General features: G+C 41.8%; 1 protein-coding gene across 1 annotated transcript in view; it reads left to right on the forward strand.

The window, feature by feature from the left end:
• ERICH6 (glutamate rich 6) overlaps positions 1 to 13,754 on the forward strand; it is a 44,386-nt gene extending 30,632 nt beyond the window's left edge. Inside the window, exons 11-14 of the mRNA XM_065942131.1 lie at positions 719 to 804; positions 2,789 to 2,944; positions 5,972 to 6,200; positions 13,491 to 13,754. Of these exons, the coding sequence (XP_065798203.1) occupies positions 719 to 804; positions 2,789 to 2,944; positions 5,972 to 6,200; positions 13,491 to 13,754 (735 nt within the window). The remainder of the gene's footprint in view (positions 1 to 718; positions 805 to 2,788; positions 2,945 to 5,971; positions 6,201 to 13,490) is intronic.
• Positions 13,755 to 18,215: the final 4,461 nt, after the last annotated feature.

The following is an 18,215-nucleotide window of genomic DNA, read 5'->3' on the forward strand; positions in this document are numbered from 1 at the left end:
CAAATACTGCATTGTATCACTAATATGGAGAGTCTAAAAGAAAATAAACTAGTGAATATAATGAAAAGCAGGCTCATAGACATAGAGAACAAACCAGTATTTTTCAGTGGGGAGAGGGAAGTGGGGAAGGGCAAGATAGGGATAGGAGGTTAAGAGGTACAAACAACTATGTATAAAATAAATAAGCAAATAAATAAATAAATTACAAGGATAATACTGAACAACACAGAGAATACAGTCCATGTTTTATAATAAGTTTAAATGAAGTATAACCTTTAAAATTGTGAATCACTCCGTTGAAGCATATATCATATTGTACATCAACTATACTTCAATTAAAAAAAAATACCTACCATGTGATAAGCTCTTTTGCTGTTTTGATGAGAACAATTACTTAAAATATAATCCTGACTAAGCCTAAGCACTTTCTTCTGTCTTGTCCTACTGAGTAAATTTTTTAAAACTTTTAAATAAGCTAAAAAAGACAAAAAAACACAGACCCTTTAAACAGATAAGTAATGTCAGATTCCTGCCAGAAAGATTTTATTAAGTTATCTGCACGGGTTAGGGACAGTCTTTAATGATTCCTAAAGATTGTCCCCGGTTGCTGATGCAAGACTGAAAATTTAAATTAAGAAATGGTTTGCATCACTATCTAGCAAGCAGAGGATGTCGGTTGTCATCATATAACCATCCTTTTGTCTCCTGTGGTGTGTAGATCGTGACGAATGAGCTCTTTGAAAAGCACTACAAACATGGGGGCAAGTTTCTGACTTCATTTCCAGATGGGACAACGCAAATATTGTATCCTTTCTTGCAACAACTTATTTTCATTAGCTTATTTCTTCAGAAAAAGAAGGTTAAAGAAAAAAGAGATTAAAAAAATATGAAGGAAAAAGATAGATATGACCAAATCCTATCACACAGAGCAAAACTGTTAACATCCGTTTATACACCTTTCCTTATTTTTTCCTAGGAGCAATTATATAATTCTTTAACAATTAATTCTTAAACAAGTTCTTCATATTTTATAACTTGCTCCCTTTACATAATAATATTAGACAATAAATACTCATAAACATTATGAGTATATAATATGCAATAAATACAGAGATATTGCACCATCTTTATATGCATATGGTATTCCATCATAGGGAGGAACTATAATTCCTTTAATCTATTCGCTATTACTGATCAAAGGTGGTTTCACAATTTGGGGCTGTTTTATACAATGGCTAAATGAACAGCTCTGTGCATACTTTGCTGCTTACTTATCACTTACTTCCTTGAATTAAATACCTAGAGATAGAAATTCTGGGTAAGAAAAAAGCTTTAATAGATTTTGTCCCCCAGAAAATGTGTACCAGTTTACACATCCATGAGAAGTATGTTGTTTTTTAATGCAAAAATTCAATATCCATTTTATGGAACACTAAGTTATTGATCACTTGAACTTCTGCCTGATGGCCAGGCCATTTGCTATTTTGACACGAAGGACATTTAATATCTCTGGGAAAGAAAAGCAAAGCTATGAAATTAGGAGGAGTTTTTGGTGAACTAAGGGCCTCACTTTGTAGGAGAAAGTCATTTTTAGCCATAGCTGCCTAAATGTTTTGTCAAACCCCATCAAAAACCTAGAAAAATGACTTTAATGGCATAAGAAGTATAAGGAAGTTTTAGTTCCCCAAGCCCTATGAGAAAGAGAGTAGGTTTTTCTTTCATTTTATCAAAAAAATTTTTAATAACTTTCCAACTTGTATCATTACTTATCATTTCCCACCCTGGCTTTAATTCTTTTTCACTCCGTTGAAGACTAAGGCTGATTTTCAAAATGATTCAGAATCAATTTTGTGTTTACTTCACCGCTGGACTTCCAATCAGTTTAGATAGGACTGACTATTAACAGCTCGTGAGTTATCCTCAGTATATTTTATTCTTTGATGCTGTTGTAAATGAAATTATTTTCTTAATTTCATCTTCAAAATGTTCACTGCTTAGAAATACAATTTTTTTCATGTATATTGACCTTTTAGTTTACAACCCTACTGAACTCTTTTGTTAGTTCTATGAGATTGTTTTGTAGATTCCTTAGGACTTTCTGTATTCAAGAGCATGTTATCTGCAATTAGAGATAGTTTACTTCTTCTGTTTCCAATATAGATGCCTGCGTTTCTTTTTCTTTCATAATGTTTTCCTGATTGAAACCTCCAGCATGAGATTGAATGGAAGTGGGGAGAGTGGACACTTTTGTTTTCTCCCTGATCTTAAGGGGGAAAACCCCTAGTCTGCCATCATTAAGTGTGACGTTAACTGTGGTTTTTGTTAGACATGCCTTATTAGGTTGAGGAGTTCCTATCTATTCCTAGTTCATTGAGGCATTTATCACGATAAAGTATTGGATTTTGTCAGATGCTTTTTTTGTGTCTATTGCAATGATCATCTCTATTTTTGCTCTTTTTTCTATCAATGTAGTATGTTTCTGTTAATTTATTTTTAGATGGTAATCCAACCTTACATTCCTGGGATAGATTCCGGTCTGTCATTGTACATATAATCCTTTTTATATTTTGCTAGATTCCATTTGCTGGTATTTCTGGTTGAGGAGTTTTGTGTCTTATAAATATATTTTGATTCACATAGAAAGCATAAAATTTTTTAGTAATTAACGGTGCTTCCCATTCATTTTCAGAATGCTTTATAGTTTCAAAGGACTCTCTCATAAATTAAATTTACTCTCAGGCTAGTCAAAGACCATTAGAATAACTCAGACGGCCTTAACTGATCTCAGTTACCCATCTGGAAACCTAGCCATCATCCGAGTGCCCAACAGGATAAATGGATTCACTTGTATAGTCCAGGAAGACGTGCCCACTAACCCTGCAATCCTGGCGTTGCTAGATTCTTCTGGTAGAAGTTCCTGCTATCATCCCAATGGAAATGTCTGGTAGGACTCTAGATTCCTCTGGCAGTAACTTTGTTTCTTAAGTTTCAAGAAATTTTAGTTTTCCTTTTATTTTTTCAACTTTTTTGAAATATAATTGACATATACTGGGTAAGTTACAAGTGTACAATGGTTGTTGATTTGATACACTTACATGGTGCAAAACGATTACCTCTGTCACATTGGCTAACTAACGCCTGCATCATGTCACATAATTATCATTTCTTTCTAAGACATTTAAGATCCACTGTCTTAGCAACTTTGAACTACATAACTGCAGTGTTAATTAATATCACTATGCTCTACATTAGATCCCCAGATTTTATTCATCGTATGACTAGAAAGACAAAAATGAATTTAAGAAGATTTATTTAAATTAGTGGTTGCAGGATAGGAATGTTCAATTCAGAGAAGTTTTTTATTTATGTCATCCCATATGCAGTGGAAAAATCCCAGGAAGTTACATAAAACAAAGCTCATCATACTTTTTCTATAAGCAGCAAGAAAATATGAGCTGTACAATTCTAATATTAGAAAAAAAAAAAGCCGCTAGTTAAATTATGTGGCCACTTTAGGGGTGTGAGATATAAACCCAGCAGTCTCTCTATAGCCTATATGCTGGCCTCATCAATGGAAATAATTCATAATGGACAGTTGTCATACGCTTGTTGTTTGAGATATAGTCCTAACAAGTAAGCAACCCATTGAAGAAGGAAATGGCAACCTACTCCAGTATTCTTGTCTGGAAAATCCCATGAACAGAGGGGCCTGGTGGACTACGGTCCACAGGGTCACAGAAAGAGTCGGATACAAGTTAGTGACCAAACAACAAGGCACCCCATAGCCACGGTGAACAGCACTTCTCCTGTGAGCAACCATGTAATTCTTTAACAATTAATTCTTAACAACAGTATACAAACCAAATCTCTAGAGATTAAGGTCCTGATGCCTTTGATCTACGATTTATATGCTCTGTGACCTTGTATTATTTCATTTAGCCTGAGAAAGTGAAATTTGGGTTCTAACTTCAAATACAATTTCAACTTTTTAAGTTTTTCAGAAAGAGATATTCTCTGCCTTTAAACTATTTACAAGTATAACAATATCATCTTGAGAAACTCTACCAATAAATTGACAGAAGCTTGAACACTCTGCTGGTGCTTGAGAAAGTTAGGACACAAGGAGCTATTAATATTGCACTTTTAGTTCAAAGGAGTAGTCAAACCATTATCCTCAATTATATTGGAGAATTTCTACTTATCCTTCAGGTTTCAGTAGCAATTCTGTGGGCTTCCCTGGTGTCTAAGTGGTGAAGAATCTGCCTGCCAATGCAGGAGACCCGGGTTCAATCCCTGGGTCGGGAAGATCCCCTGGAGAAGGAAATGGCAACCCACTCCAGCATTCTTGCCTGGAAAACTCCATAGACAGAGGAGCCTGGCAGGCCTTAGTCTGTGGGCTGGAAAAGAGTCAGACACGAGCTGATGACTGAACAGTAAGAGCAGCAGTTCTGTATTACATTTATTTGCAAAGGCACAATATTAATTGTCACCAAATATTCACTGGCTTCTAGGACTTTTCTGTACCAATGAAGCCTTCCTACCCACCAGCTGAATTCTGGGCCCCCTGACATGGCTCCTTAATACCCTCATAGCCTCTTGTGTAGCAAGCCCGCCTCTCCTGCAGGACTGACGCTCCTTGAAGGCACACCCTGAATCTTTGCCACTACATACTATGTAAATGGCATGGACTCAAAGTTTATTTAATGAACAATTTATCTAGATAATTTTGACCAGATGTTTTCTTCACCCACATAGCACGATAAAACTAAATCTCCTTCCCAGAAACAATAAGATAACCACCTCAGTTTCTCATTTGTATTTTTGCTATTAGATTACTGCGGCCACTCAAAATTGGGAAAATAAGACGTGAGTTATCTTACTGTAGGGGGCCCTCATGCCCGATTCATCTGATTTTTAAAAATAATTTATTATCACATTAAGCCAACTCTCTAAGTACCTAGAACCCTACCTATCCTCTCTCCCCGAGAAACACATGGTGAGCCGAGATGGAAGAATGTGTTAGAGTGTGCAGAGGAGCTCACGGACTAGAATGGCAGTCACCAGTGACGCCAGATCTCAGACGGTACAGGGCTGCTTCTGCTGGTGATGTAGTAAAACGTGGCATCAGCGACTCTAAGAGATTGGGGAGCCTGGCTGGAGTCAGTTCCCCCTTCCACTCCGTTACTGGGCTCTTCTCAACCACAGTGATCTCAGAGATGCCCCCTGAGTCCTTGCTACCCACCCCAGCCTTGATATCCTAGAAGTCCTGCCCCTCCTCTTGCTGTTAGAAAACAAGTCTCAGCACGGAGGCTAGTACAGCTTTCCCAGAGCTTACACTCGCTGGTACCCACGCTGGCACAGGAGAAGTCTGAGCACCAGTCCTCGCCCATCTTCCAGGCAGAGCCTGCCTTCTCCTGTTTTTTCATGTCCAGACTAAAGCTTCCCTGCTCCCTCTTAATCCTCCCCAGCACATCACTTTCCAGATCCCTTTATTGTCCTGGTTCCACCTCTGGATGCATTTTGGTTTATCACTAGGTCCTAAACTCCACCCAGGACTTCAAATTAGTATAGAATTCTGTCACAGCATGATGGCTCCTGTGATTATATGGGGTTTTCCACTCTTCATATGCTGTTGGGCACGCCGTGTGTGTGTGCAGTTGTGTCCAACTCTTTGTGACCCCGTGGACTGTAACCCAGCAGGCTCCTCTGTCCATGGGATTTTCCAGGCAAGAATAGGGGGATAGGTTGCCATTTCCTTCTCCAGGGGATCTTCCTGGCCCAGGGATTGAACTCGTGTCTCCTGTGTCCCCTGCACTGAGGGTAGACTCTTTACCGTAGCTGAGCTATCAGGGAAGCCATAGGCTATTGGCTGGTATAAACTGCTACTCTCTCTGGTTAGCACGCGCAGAGCTAACCTCAAGGTTGAATTACAACGTTCCTGTTTATGATTTTTAATCTCCTTTCCCCTCAGGGTATACATCAATATCCTGGGTGGTCAGTATTCCGATCAAGCCGGCAACAGAGTCAGGGCTTGGAATTGGTCAAGTTCCGCCACTTCCTCACCCTTCGTTTCATTTAAACCCGTGTTTCTGGCTTTGAACCATTATGTTGGCATCCGCATCTTAGACCAAGACAAGATTTCAATCACTTTTCTAGCAATGGGCCAACAGGCAAGAATCAGTGTCGGAACCAAAGTGAAGGTAGGTCCATTTTTACAAACATTTTAAAGCACTTAGGATAGTAAGAGTAAAATAATGTTTGTTAGTGTTATTACTGACACATTATACTCATGTGTAATCTACTGTGCATCACTGCAGATTTTGAAATTCAAGGAAAAAACAATGAAAGTTTTATATGGAACAGAACTGAATTCATATGGAACTGAATTGAATTCATATGAAATTGAGACAGCCTTATTGTTTCTTCTTCCTCAAATTCCTTTTTAGTTCAAACCTGATTCCAAATAACATTTACCGAGTGTCTACTCTGCGAGTAGTGCAGCTTTGAGGTTTTGGTTTTAGTATTTTGTGTTGTTTTTCTCTGTGTTGTAGCTGAAAGCCTTTGGCTGAGTCAGGCGTCCTGGGTTCTGACCGTGTTCAAGACCCAGCATAAGCCCTGTTTCCTTAGAGACACTTCCCAGACCTCCTTGCCCTTTGTCCAAACAGGCTCAGTCATGTCCTTCTCTAGGTGTGCGTGTTCTCATCTCTGTCCGTGTGTGTGCTTGCTGAGCTATTGAACTATGCGCCTTATTGCCTTCGTGGCTGCCTTTCCTGCTGGATGGTGAGCTCCTTCAGGTTAGAATCTGCAGGGTTCAGTCCAGATTTCTCTACACCACCCAGGGCATGGCCCAAAGAACACTCTCGGTGACCAGCAATGCCACATGATGGTTAAGAACACAGACTTCAGGCTACAGGACATAGTTTCAAACCTCAACTCTGCCACTTAGCTAAGTTGGTGAACTGGACCTTCAGTGCCCTCCTCTATAAAATGGGGATAATTCCTCCATTATATTATTGATTGCTGTGATGATTCAATGACAATATAAAGCACTTAGCATGTTTCTTGGCACCAACTACTTAATAAATGATAGCTCGTTAGAGATGTTTGTTATTGTTGTTTAGTCGCTAAGTCCTGTCCAACTCTTTTGCAATCCTATGGATGTAGCCCACCAAACTTCTTTGTCCATGGAATTTTACAAGCAAGCCCCAACAGAGATGTAGAATTTGTTGATTATATCTCAGTAAAGCTGAAATATGTATATATGCATGTATATGTATAGATTCAAGGGATTAGATGTATAAAAATTACATGTATATAAATAGATTACATGTATATAAAAGGGACTACATGTATATACACAGATTCAAGGAATTAGATCTGATAGACAGAGTGCCTGAAGAATTATGGACAGAGGTTCATGACATTGGACTGGAGGCCGTGATCAAGACCATCCCCAAGAAAAAGAAATGCAAAAAGGCAAAATGGTTGTCTCAGGAGGCCTTACAAATAGCTGAGAAAAGAAGAGAAGCTAAAGGCAAAGGAGAAAAGGAAAGATATACCTATCTGAATGCAGAATTCCAAAGAATAGCAAGGAGAGGTAAGAAAGCCTTCCTCATTAATCAATGCAAAGAAATAGAGAAAAACAATAGAATGGGAAAGACTAGAGATCTCTTCAAGAAAATTAGATACCAAGGGAAAATTTCATGCAAAGATGGGCACAATAAGGGACAGAGATGGTATGGACCTAACAGAAGCAGAAGATATTAAGAAGAGGTGGCAAGAATACACAGAAGAACTGTACAAAAAAGGTCTTCATGACCCAGATAACCACGATGGTGTGATCACGCACCTAGAGCCAGACATCCTGGAATGTGAAGTCAAGTGGGCCTTAGGAAACATCACTATGAACAAAGCTAGTGGAGGTGATGGAATTCCAGCTGAGCTATTTCAAATCTTAAAAGATGATGCTGTGAAAGTGCTTCACTCAGTATGCCAGCAAATTTGGAAAACTCATCAGTGGCCACAGAACTGGAAAAGGTCAGTTTTCATTCTGATTCCAAAGAAGGGCAATCCCAAAGAATGTTCAAACTACTGCACAATTGCACTCATCTCACACGCTAGCTCAGTCGTGTCCAACTCTGTAACACCATGGACTGTAGCCCACCAGGCTCCTCCATCCATGGGATTTTCCAGGCAAGAGTACTAGAGTGGGTTGCCATTTCCTTCTTCAGGGGGTCTTCCTGACCCAGGGATTGAACCCAGGTCTCCCACATTGTGGGCAGACGCTTTACCATCTGAGCCATACGAATCAACACACATTAGCAAAGTAATGCTCAAAATTCTCCAAGCCAGGCTTCAACAGTATGTGAACCATGAACTTCCAGATGTTCAAGCTGGATTTAGATAAGGCAGAGGAATCAGAGATCAAATTGCCAACATCGTTGGATCATCAAAAAAGTAAAAGTGTTCCAGAAAAACATTTACTTCTTCTTTTTTGACTGTGGCCAAAGCCTTTGAATGTGTGGTTCACAACGAACTGTAGGAAATTCTTCAAGATATGGGAAGACCAGACCACCTTACCTGGCTCCTGAGAAATCTGTATGCAGGTCAAGAAGCAACAGTTAGAACTGGACATGGAACAACAGACTGGTTCCAAATTGGGAAAGGAGTACATCAAGGCTGTATATTGTCACCCTGCTTATTTAACTTCTATGCAGAGTACATCATGAGAAACGCTGGGCTGGATGAAGTACAGGCTGGAATTAACATTGCCAGGAGAAATATCAATAACCTCAGATATGCAGATGACACCACCCTTATGGCAGAAAGCGAAGAAGAACTAAAGAGCTTCTTCATGAAAGTGAAAGAGGAGAGTGAAAAAGTTGGCTTAAAACTCAACATTCAAAAAACTAAGATGGCATCCGGTCCATCACTTCATGACAAATAGATGGGGAAACAATGGAAACAGTGAGAGACTTTATTTTGGGGGGGATTCAAACTGCAGATGGTGACTGCAGTCATGAAATTAAAAGACACTTGCTCCTTGGAAGAAAAGCTATGACCAACTTAGCGTATTAAAAAGCAGAGACATCACTTTGCTGACAAAGGTCCATCTTGTCAAAGCTATGGTTTTTCCAGTAGTCATGTATGGATGTGAGAACTGGACCATAAAGAAGGGTGAGCACTGAAGAACTGATGCTCTCAAACTGTGGTGCCGGAGAAGACTCTTGAGAGTCCCTTGGACGGCAAGGAGATCAGACCAATCAATCCTAAAGAAAGTCAACCCTTAATATTCATTGGAAGGACTGATGTTGAAGCTGAAACCCTAATACTTTGGCTACCTGATAAGAAGAACTGACTCATTTGAAAAGACCCTGATGCCGGGAAAGATTGAGGGCAGGAGGAGAAAGGGACAACAGAGGATGAGATGGTTGGATGGTATCACTCACTCGATGGACATGAGTTTGAGCAAGCTCCAGGAGTTGGTGAAGGACAGGGAAGCCTGGCGTGCTACAGTCCATGGGGTCACAAAGAGTCAGACACGACTGAGTTACTGTATATAGAACATACATAGTATGTGACTTTGAATAAGTATCCTAAACTCTGAGGACCTTGTTTCATCAATTATTAAAGGAAGAGATGGCTCCAAACTTCAAAGACATCTTCAGTTTCTAAAATGTCTATACATTTAAGTAAGTGGAAATATGACTTCAGGATTCCACATAGGCAGGGATAGTTCATAAACACCAAACAAAATGGAGACTTCAGATTCAGTCAGCAGAGAGCGAGGGTCCACACCATGCTAAGTAATAGTCAAGCTGCCTCCAGTTGTTCCAGCTACTGCAGTCAGCTGGCAGGTCCAAACAAGTTTCTTCCTTGGTTAGAAATCTACAATATGACCTCTTTTTGGTTCAATACATTCATGGTAAATGCATCCTTACCGAAAATGTCAAAAATGCTCTGTCTCTTTCTCCTCGCCTCTTTCCTTCGAAATGAGTCTTAATCAGAAAAAGAGTTGGTGCAAAAGAAAGAATTTTATGTTAAAAATGTTAGCTTTTCTCATCATCCTCATAATTACCCTTTCAGTTTTTTAAAATTGCAAAAGTGACATGTGAATACACTGTTATATTTGAAGATTCAAATAATATAAAAGAGTTAAAAATGATATTCCTCCCTTCCATCCTTTCTTCTATTCTAATCCTCTTCCCAAAGGTAATCACACTGAAAATTTGGTGTGTATTTCTCTTTTCTATATATTTATAAATTATTCGTATACATCTTTTTTAAAATAAAAATTGTGTCTGACTACACTGATTGTACTATTAGACTTGTTCTATTTGTTTTTGTTTCCCACAGGTTAAGTGGAATATCTTTCATGTCTAGATATCCAAGTAAATTTGTCTATTCGGTTGTTGCATAGTATTACACGTTTACTGTGGTTGCTAAACGCTAAATCTAATGCCCTCTCAGTGGCAATGGGCACATCGACTCTCACCCCCCGCCCCCTGGAAGCACTTCCTCTCTTGCTTCCAGGAGCTACTCTGCCTTGATTTTACTTCCACCTCAGGGGCTACTCCTTCTCATTTTTCTTTGCCTATATTCTTCGCCTCCCCTCCTTTAAATACTGAAAGACCCCAGGGCCTGTCATTGGGCTCACCTCTTCTCTCTCTGTAATCACTCCCTAGGTGATCTCATTAGTTTTCTGTCCTGAGATACCATCTGCTTGCTGATAACCCCTCCTTTGATCTCCAGGCGGATCTCCCAGGAACTTTAAACTTGCACATCTCTGATTCCAACCCTGCCTCTCCATCTGGCATCTGAAGGGTACGAGAAACTTCACAGAGCAAAATGACATCGGAAGGCATGTTCTACCTTCGGGCTTCTCCATCTCAGGAAACGGCAACACCTTTCTTCCAGCCGCTCAGACCCAAAACTTGGGGGTTGGTCCCCCCTTCTCTGTTTCGCAACCCCACATCTTTCATCTGCAAGTCGTCTAAACGCTACCACCAACACGTCACCAGGTTCCAACACGCCTTGCATCCTTCATCACTGTCACCCCGTCTGCCTCATGTATCTACTTAATCCATCTTGTTTAAATTATTACAATAGCCTCCTCCTGAGTGTCCCAGCTTCCACTCTTCCCAAAGTCAATTCCATCATGATGGTAAGGGTGGTATTTTGAAAACATAATCGACATTTACAGGGCATTCCATCCAAAAGCAGCAGAATACACATTCTTCACAAGTACACATGGAGCATGCTCCAGGATTGACCACATGCTGGGCCACAAAGTCAGCCTCAGTAAACTGAAGAAAACTGAAATCATATCAAACATCTTTTCCAATCACAAAGCTATGAGATTAGAAATAAACCACGAGAAAAAAACTGTGAAAAAAACCCCACAAACATATGGAAGCTAAACAACATGCTACTAAACAACCACTGGATCACTGAAGACATCAAAGAGGAAATCAAAAATTACCTAGCGACTAATGAAAATGGTCTGTCTAGTGACTTCTAACGTTACTCAGAGTAAAAGCCGAGATCCTATAAAACACCTGCAACACTATACCTGACCTGGACTTCCTTTTTTAATATTTCCCTGCAGTCCTCTTTTCCGGCCCACTCTGCTCTAGCCCCCATGGCCTTTTTCGCTGTTGTGGACGACACCACGCACATCAGTGCCGCAGGGCTTTTGCACCTGCTGCTCCCTCGACCGGAAATGCCCCAGGCCCCACTGCGCACCGCCCTCGGGCTCTGCTCCTAGAGGCCTTTCCCGGCCACCCTGTGTAAACTCCCAGCACCCCACCCCACCCGACCGTGGCACTCATATAGTGCTCTTGTTTTCTTTCCCTTCTATGTAGTTTCTGATTTCTATTTTGATTTCTTCAACTCAGTAGTTACTGAACTTTCAAATAAGGTTTTTTAAATTTGCTACCTTTTCTCATTAACTTCTAAATGGTCAAGGAATATGGCTTGCATTTTTTTCTTGCTATTTAGAATGCAGGGGTATTTTCTTTGTAGTCGATGACATAATTTATGACTGTTCCATGTATATTTGACCCCCCCCAAATGGTTTAATGTTTATTGGCATAAATTGTATAATGTATGTTTAATTGTTCTATTCATACTTCTGTCTATATCCTTTTCTTCTTATATTGTTGGTTTATTTCTGAGAGATGTATGAAGATATCCCAGTACAATTGTGAATCTGTCCCTTTTTTCTATAATTTCTATCAGGTCTTGCTTTGTCTGTCTTGAAGCTCTATGGTTAGGAAATTCAAGGTGTGGTCTTCATGGTGAGTTATACCTTTCGCCCCTGGGCCGGCTCACCTATTGGCCCTTCAGCTTTGTGTCCATTATGTGACTCAGAGTATCACTGAGGGTTTTTGTTTCTATTTTGACAAAAAAAATTTAACATCACCAGTATGTTTCCCTCTTAATGCTCTTTGCTTGAAATGCCATCCTAATATTCACTTGACTTTGAGCTCAGAATATGTGTGTTCTGGACTAGTGCTGTCATTTCATCATTTATCTCTCAGTGGATATGGTCCCAGCTGCTTCTCAACTTTCAGGAATTCCTTAAGATTATTCCTGCTGATAAAAATCTTTCCTAGTGATTTACTCTCTGAAAATGTTTCCCATTTTATGGGACTTGGGATTGAAGGAAAACTAGAAATGGTGATTCACCCTTCATTTCTCAGCTACCTCAACCTCCTTCCCCCACCCCTCTTTCCTTCCTCCCTCCCTTCCTTCCAACGTGGGGAGCGGTGAAAATGCAGAAGAATACTGCGATCTCACATCTCTGGGCAGCGGTCACTCTGCTTGCAGGAGGTAGCAGATGGGCTTGCTTGAGCCCACCCCACTAAGGCTACATGCCCCTCCCGGGCTGGTCCTAAAGCTCAGCCTTGGAAACTTTCCAGGCAAGGCTTGGGACCCTTGACCTTCCTGCAGCTCGAGGAGACAGCATCAGCCTGAATCACCCGAGGCTGAGGGGACATGGGCAGCGCAGATAGCAAGGAAGGGTCCTGGGAATGTTCACGGGCAGCAGCCTCCTGGCGGTGGGGGCACATTTCAGGAGAAGAGTGTCGGTCATCCCAGGGCCGTCTGGAAAGCCCAGCTCAGGTGCTCCCCGCAGCCTTCCCAGCCCTCCGGGCCGGCAGTCACCCCACACTGGGTGAGTCCCAGGGTCAGGATCACTATGGCATCCCCGCGCCCTCCTCGGTAGGCGCTGGTGTGATCGTCTGATATCATGCCTTGAATGCATTGCATGCCTTTGAAAGGAAGCATGCAAATTCCGTTTGCTCTGGTCTGCTCCAGTCTTCAGATCTCCAGAGCATCTCAGCCCATTCCTGTTCAGATCAGGATTAGTACCACCGCCCCTATTTATAGATAATTAGACTCAGAAGGGACTCCGGCCCCTAGCTGGTGTTGCTTCTCGCCTCCTCCCACCTCCCTGAGCTTCCTTTCTCTTTCTCTTTGCTGAAAAGCTGCTGAATGCTGAGGAGATTCCAGCGCTCCGATACCTGAACAGGGATGACCTTCTTCTGCTGGCCAGTTTAATAAAGATCCGACGCCTGTTTCACAAACTGGAAGGATGTGTGAATTTCCCCTCCAGCCAGGTTTGGGAAAAATTTAAGCAACCTTCCTACCTTTCTTCACTTTCTGTAAAACTAATTGCCCTTTGTCACAATTCCGGTATGAAGCGAGATATAGTAGCAACAATAGCAGCTATGATAAATGAAAACATTTAACCAATGACGATGGTGCTTTTCATTTGTTCTGTTGTGTTTTTCTGGGAGGCGGTGTGGGAGATCTGGAGAAAGGTGTATACAGTGACTGGGAAATACCAGGAAATGGGCTTTATTACAAATCTGGAGCACATCCTGAGTCATCCCTGGTTTGCACCCATGGTGGGAAAACTAAGCCCCTGCCGCTGGGGACGACAGAGAGAGAGCAAGTCAGCCAAAGGCCTTATTCATCAGGCAGAGTCCCGTCAGGATAACGGGGAGCAGGGAGGAGCAGGTGCTTCCACGACCTCCCGAAAGGCTGGGAACGCGAAGGTCAAGGCACAGCCCTGCTGTTTGGGAAAACGAGCGCGTCTCAGGAAGCCACAAAGCCGACAGCTCCAAGGGAGAGTGGCAGGAGCTCCTCGCCAGTGCCATCCTCGGAGGCCAGCCCCGGCCCAAGCGAGCGCCCCTCCCGCGCCGGCCGCTCAGGCGGGTGCCCCTCCTGGGGACCATCACGGGCTCCCCCTGGCAAGGGCCCCGGAGCACGCGTCCTTCCCGTCGGAGGGGGGAGGAGGGATGCTGCTGGGTCCGCAGGGATAGCAGGGCCCAGCACGCACGGGGCCTCTGCTCCGTGATAAAGTTACTCAGGAGCAGAGAGCAGAGGGGAGCCTGCAGGCGGAGAACCCCAGAGACTGGAAGGCCCAGCCCGGCCCTCTGCGGAACTCCCCTGGCTCCGGAGTTCTCTGCTCTTGGGAGAGGGAGGAATCTCCTTTGGAGGGGCCGTTCCTGGCAGGGAATAACAGAGTTGGTGTTAAGCGTGTGTAGCAGGAGGAAGTAAGTCCAGCCGCTAGTTATTCATCGGTGAGTGTGAGGACGGAATCACATTGTGCTCCTACTAAGAGGCTGCCGAGGAAGCGCGGAGGGGCCTAGGGGGACTGGGAGGGCGAGGCGCCCGGGCCGGGCTGAGTGCTGGGCCAGGAAGCGGGCGAGCTTCTGGGGGACTGAGGGTGGCCTTGGCATCACTCCATTCACCACCTATTTTTTAAAAGCTGCCTTTAACAAACTTACGTTACCAAAGGGAGAAGGACGTGGGGGAGGGATGCATTAGGAGTTTGGGATTAGCAGATACAAAGTATTATATATAAAACAGATGAACAAGAAGGTCTCACTGTATAGTATAGACAACTATTCAATATCCTGTAATAAACCATAATGGAAAAGAATATGAAAAGGAAAACATATGTGTATAACCAAATCACTGTACTATGCACCATTAACTAACACAACATGGTAAATTAACTTCTATAAAAAAATTTTTAAAGGCAGTTGTTATTTAAGGGTTTCAGTGGTTAAAAACAACAACAGGGATAAATTTTACTTTGGATATCTGCATCCCAAAGTATATTGGTATATGCCATAGATTTTATTTATCAATGCCTGTTTTTTCACATGGCTGTTTAAAGTAATCTTGGTGTGTGTTTTTTTAAAATCTACTCTGTTAATTCATAGGGTATTTTTTCCTCATTTTTCACAACAACAACCCCTTCAAAAAAATTAAACTTTTCTAGAAAACTATAAACAAAATAACAATCTACTAAATGGGAGAAAATATTTGCTAACAATGCAACTAACAAGAGCTTAATTTCCAAAATATATAAACAGCTCATAACTCAATATCAAAAACAACCCAATCAAAAAAAATGGGCAGAAAACCTAAATAGACATTTCACCAAAGAAGATATACAGATGGCCAACAAACACATGAAGAGATTCTCAACATCACTAATTATTAGAGAAATGCAAATTGAGACGACGATGACGTGTCACCCCACTCCAGTCACAAATAATAAATGCTGGAGAGAGTGTGGAGAAAAGGGAACCCTCTTAATACTGTTGGTGGGAATGTAAATTGGTGCAGCCACTTCATGCTGGAGAACAGCATGGAGATTCTTTAAAAAAATAAACACAAAACTAAAAAACAGAGGCACCATATGATCTAGCAGTCCCACTCCTGGCATATATCTGGAAAAGATGAAAACTCTTAAACCAAAAAGTTCATACACTTCAATGTTCACAGCAGCACTTTTTGCAATAGCCAAGACAAGGAAGCAACCTAGAAGATATGGTACATATAGACAATGGAATATTACTCAGCCATAAAAAGGAATGAAATAAATGCATTTGCAGCAAGCAACATGGATGGACCTGGAGATTATCATACCAAGTGAAGCAAATCAGAGAAAGACACATATCATATGATATCACTTATATGTGGAATCTAAAAAAATAGTACAAATCAACTTATTTACAAACCAGAAACAAACTCACAGACATAAACAAATTCATGATTACCAAAGGAGAAGGGGAAGGAGGGGAAAATCAGGAGCATGGGATTAACAGATACACATTGCCATATATAAAATAGCTAAACAACAAGGATTTACTGACTTCCCTGGGGGCTCTGATGGTAAAGCGTCTGCCTGCAATGCGGGAGACCCAGCTTTGATCCCTGGGTTGGGAAGATCCTCTGGAGAAGGGAATGGCAACCCACTCCAGTACTCTTGCCTGGAAAACCCCATGAACAGAGGAGTGTGGTAGGCTACAGTCCATAGGGTTGCAAAGAGTCAGACACGACTGAGCTTGCTTTCTTTCACTTTCTTTCACTTTCTTAAAGAGCTATAGTCAATATCTTGTAATAGCCTATAATGGGAAATAATTTTTAAAAAGAATATACATAAACGCATAGATTATATATAGCCAAATCACTTTGCATCTGAAAATAATACTATAAATCAATTACAGTTGGACATAAGAAAAAAATTAAACTCTTCTAGCCATAAAGTTGTCATATAGTAATGCTGCATAAATTGAGGGACAAGAAAACACTCTAAATGTGTAGGTCTGCCCATTTGTAAATTTCAAAGGAATTACTGATATACTTAAAGCTTACAGTAGTACTGCAAATCCTTGTATTCTTTTATTCCTGATCTCAGGATTATTTTATTTTGCTTATATGTGAGAGTTGGACTGTGAAGAAAGCTGAGCACCAAAAAATTGATGCTTTTGAACTGTGGTGTTGGAGAAGATTCTTGAGAGTCCCTTGGACTGCAAGGAGATCCAACCGGTCCATCCTAAAGGAGAGCAGTCCTGGGTGTTCATTGGAAGGACTGATGTTGAAGCTGAAACTTCAATACTTTGCCCACCTCATGCAAAGAGTTGACTCATTGGAAAAGACCCTGATGCTGGGAGGGATTGGGGGCAGGAGGAGAAGGGGACGACAGAGGATGAGGTGGCTGGATGGCATCACCAACTCGATGGACATGAGTTTGAGTAAACTCTGGGAGTTGGTGATGGACAGGGAGGCCTGACGTGCTGCCATTCATGGGGTCGCAAAGAGTCGTACACGACTGAGCGACTGAACTGAATTGAACTGATACATATTTTACATTTTATGTGTACAATTTTGAACAGATAAAATTATCATCTTTGAGAAGATACATATATGCACATCAGTGTAACAGATGAGTAAAGAAATGAAAACTTTTGGACGTCCCTGGTGGTGCAGTGGATAAGAATCTGTCTGCCAATGCGGGGGACATGAGTTCAATCCCACATGCCCAGCAGTAACTAATGTGCCACAACTACTGAAGCCCCAGCGTGCTAGAACCTGTGCTCTGTGACAGGAGGATCCACCACCGTGAGAAGCAGATGTACACAACTCCTCCTCGCAGCAACTAGAGAAAGCCCGCCGGCAACAGCTAAGACCCGGCCCAGCCAAGTATAAACAATAAAATAAATAGAAATCATTTTTTTTAAAAAAAAGAAGAAAACTTTTTGCTTCAGGTAAAGCCGGCAGCAGCGTCAGCAAAGCCCTAGGGGACTGAAACATAAGAGACACGTCCAGTGCATTGGCCTCCATGCAGCTCTACTAGTAGTGAGCAGTATATTCCAGAGTGCATTTCCTTGCTAGGTTTTCCTGCTAACGAAAGTCATACTGGGGAATTCCGTAGCAGTCCAGTGGTTGGAACTCTGCACTGTCACTGTGGAGAGTGTGGGTTCCGTGCATGATCAGAAAACTTAAGATTCCATAAGCCACAAGGAGCGGGCAAAAAAACAAAAAGTCATATCGTGGAGTAAGGGGCACCAACCCTCCACATGCTAAGAAAAACGGAGAGAGAGAGAGAATTATCTTTAGTCACCCCTCCCTACCTTCCGTTTCTCTGCATCCAGCATGCCTCAGGAGCTGCAGTTCCTCTAGATCGGCAGTTCTGCATCTGTGGATTTGACACACCTGGGAACAGAGGCGTTTGTCATGGTACTGCTGAAAAAATTCCCCGCACAAGTGGACCTGAGTAGTTTGAACACCTGTTGTTCAAGGGCCCACTGTATAAAGATCTTCTGTGTTTCACTGACATATATTTGCCCTGCAATACTATGTTAGTTCCAGGTGCACAGCGTAGTGATTGGATGGTTCTATACATTACA

This window comes from Muntiacus reevesi, chromosome 8 (assembly GCF_963930625.1).
Source record: "Muntiacus reevesi chromosome 8, mMunRee1.1, whole genome shotgun sequence".
NCBI classification, from domain to species: Eukaryota; Metazoa; Chordata; class Mammalia; order Artiodactyla; family Cervidae; genus Muntiacus; species Muntiacus reevesi.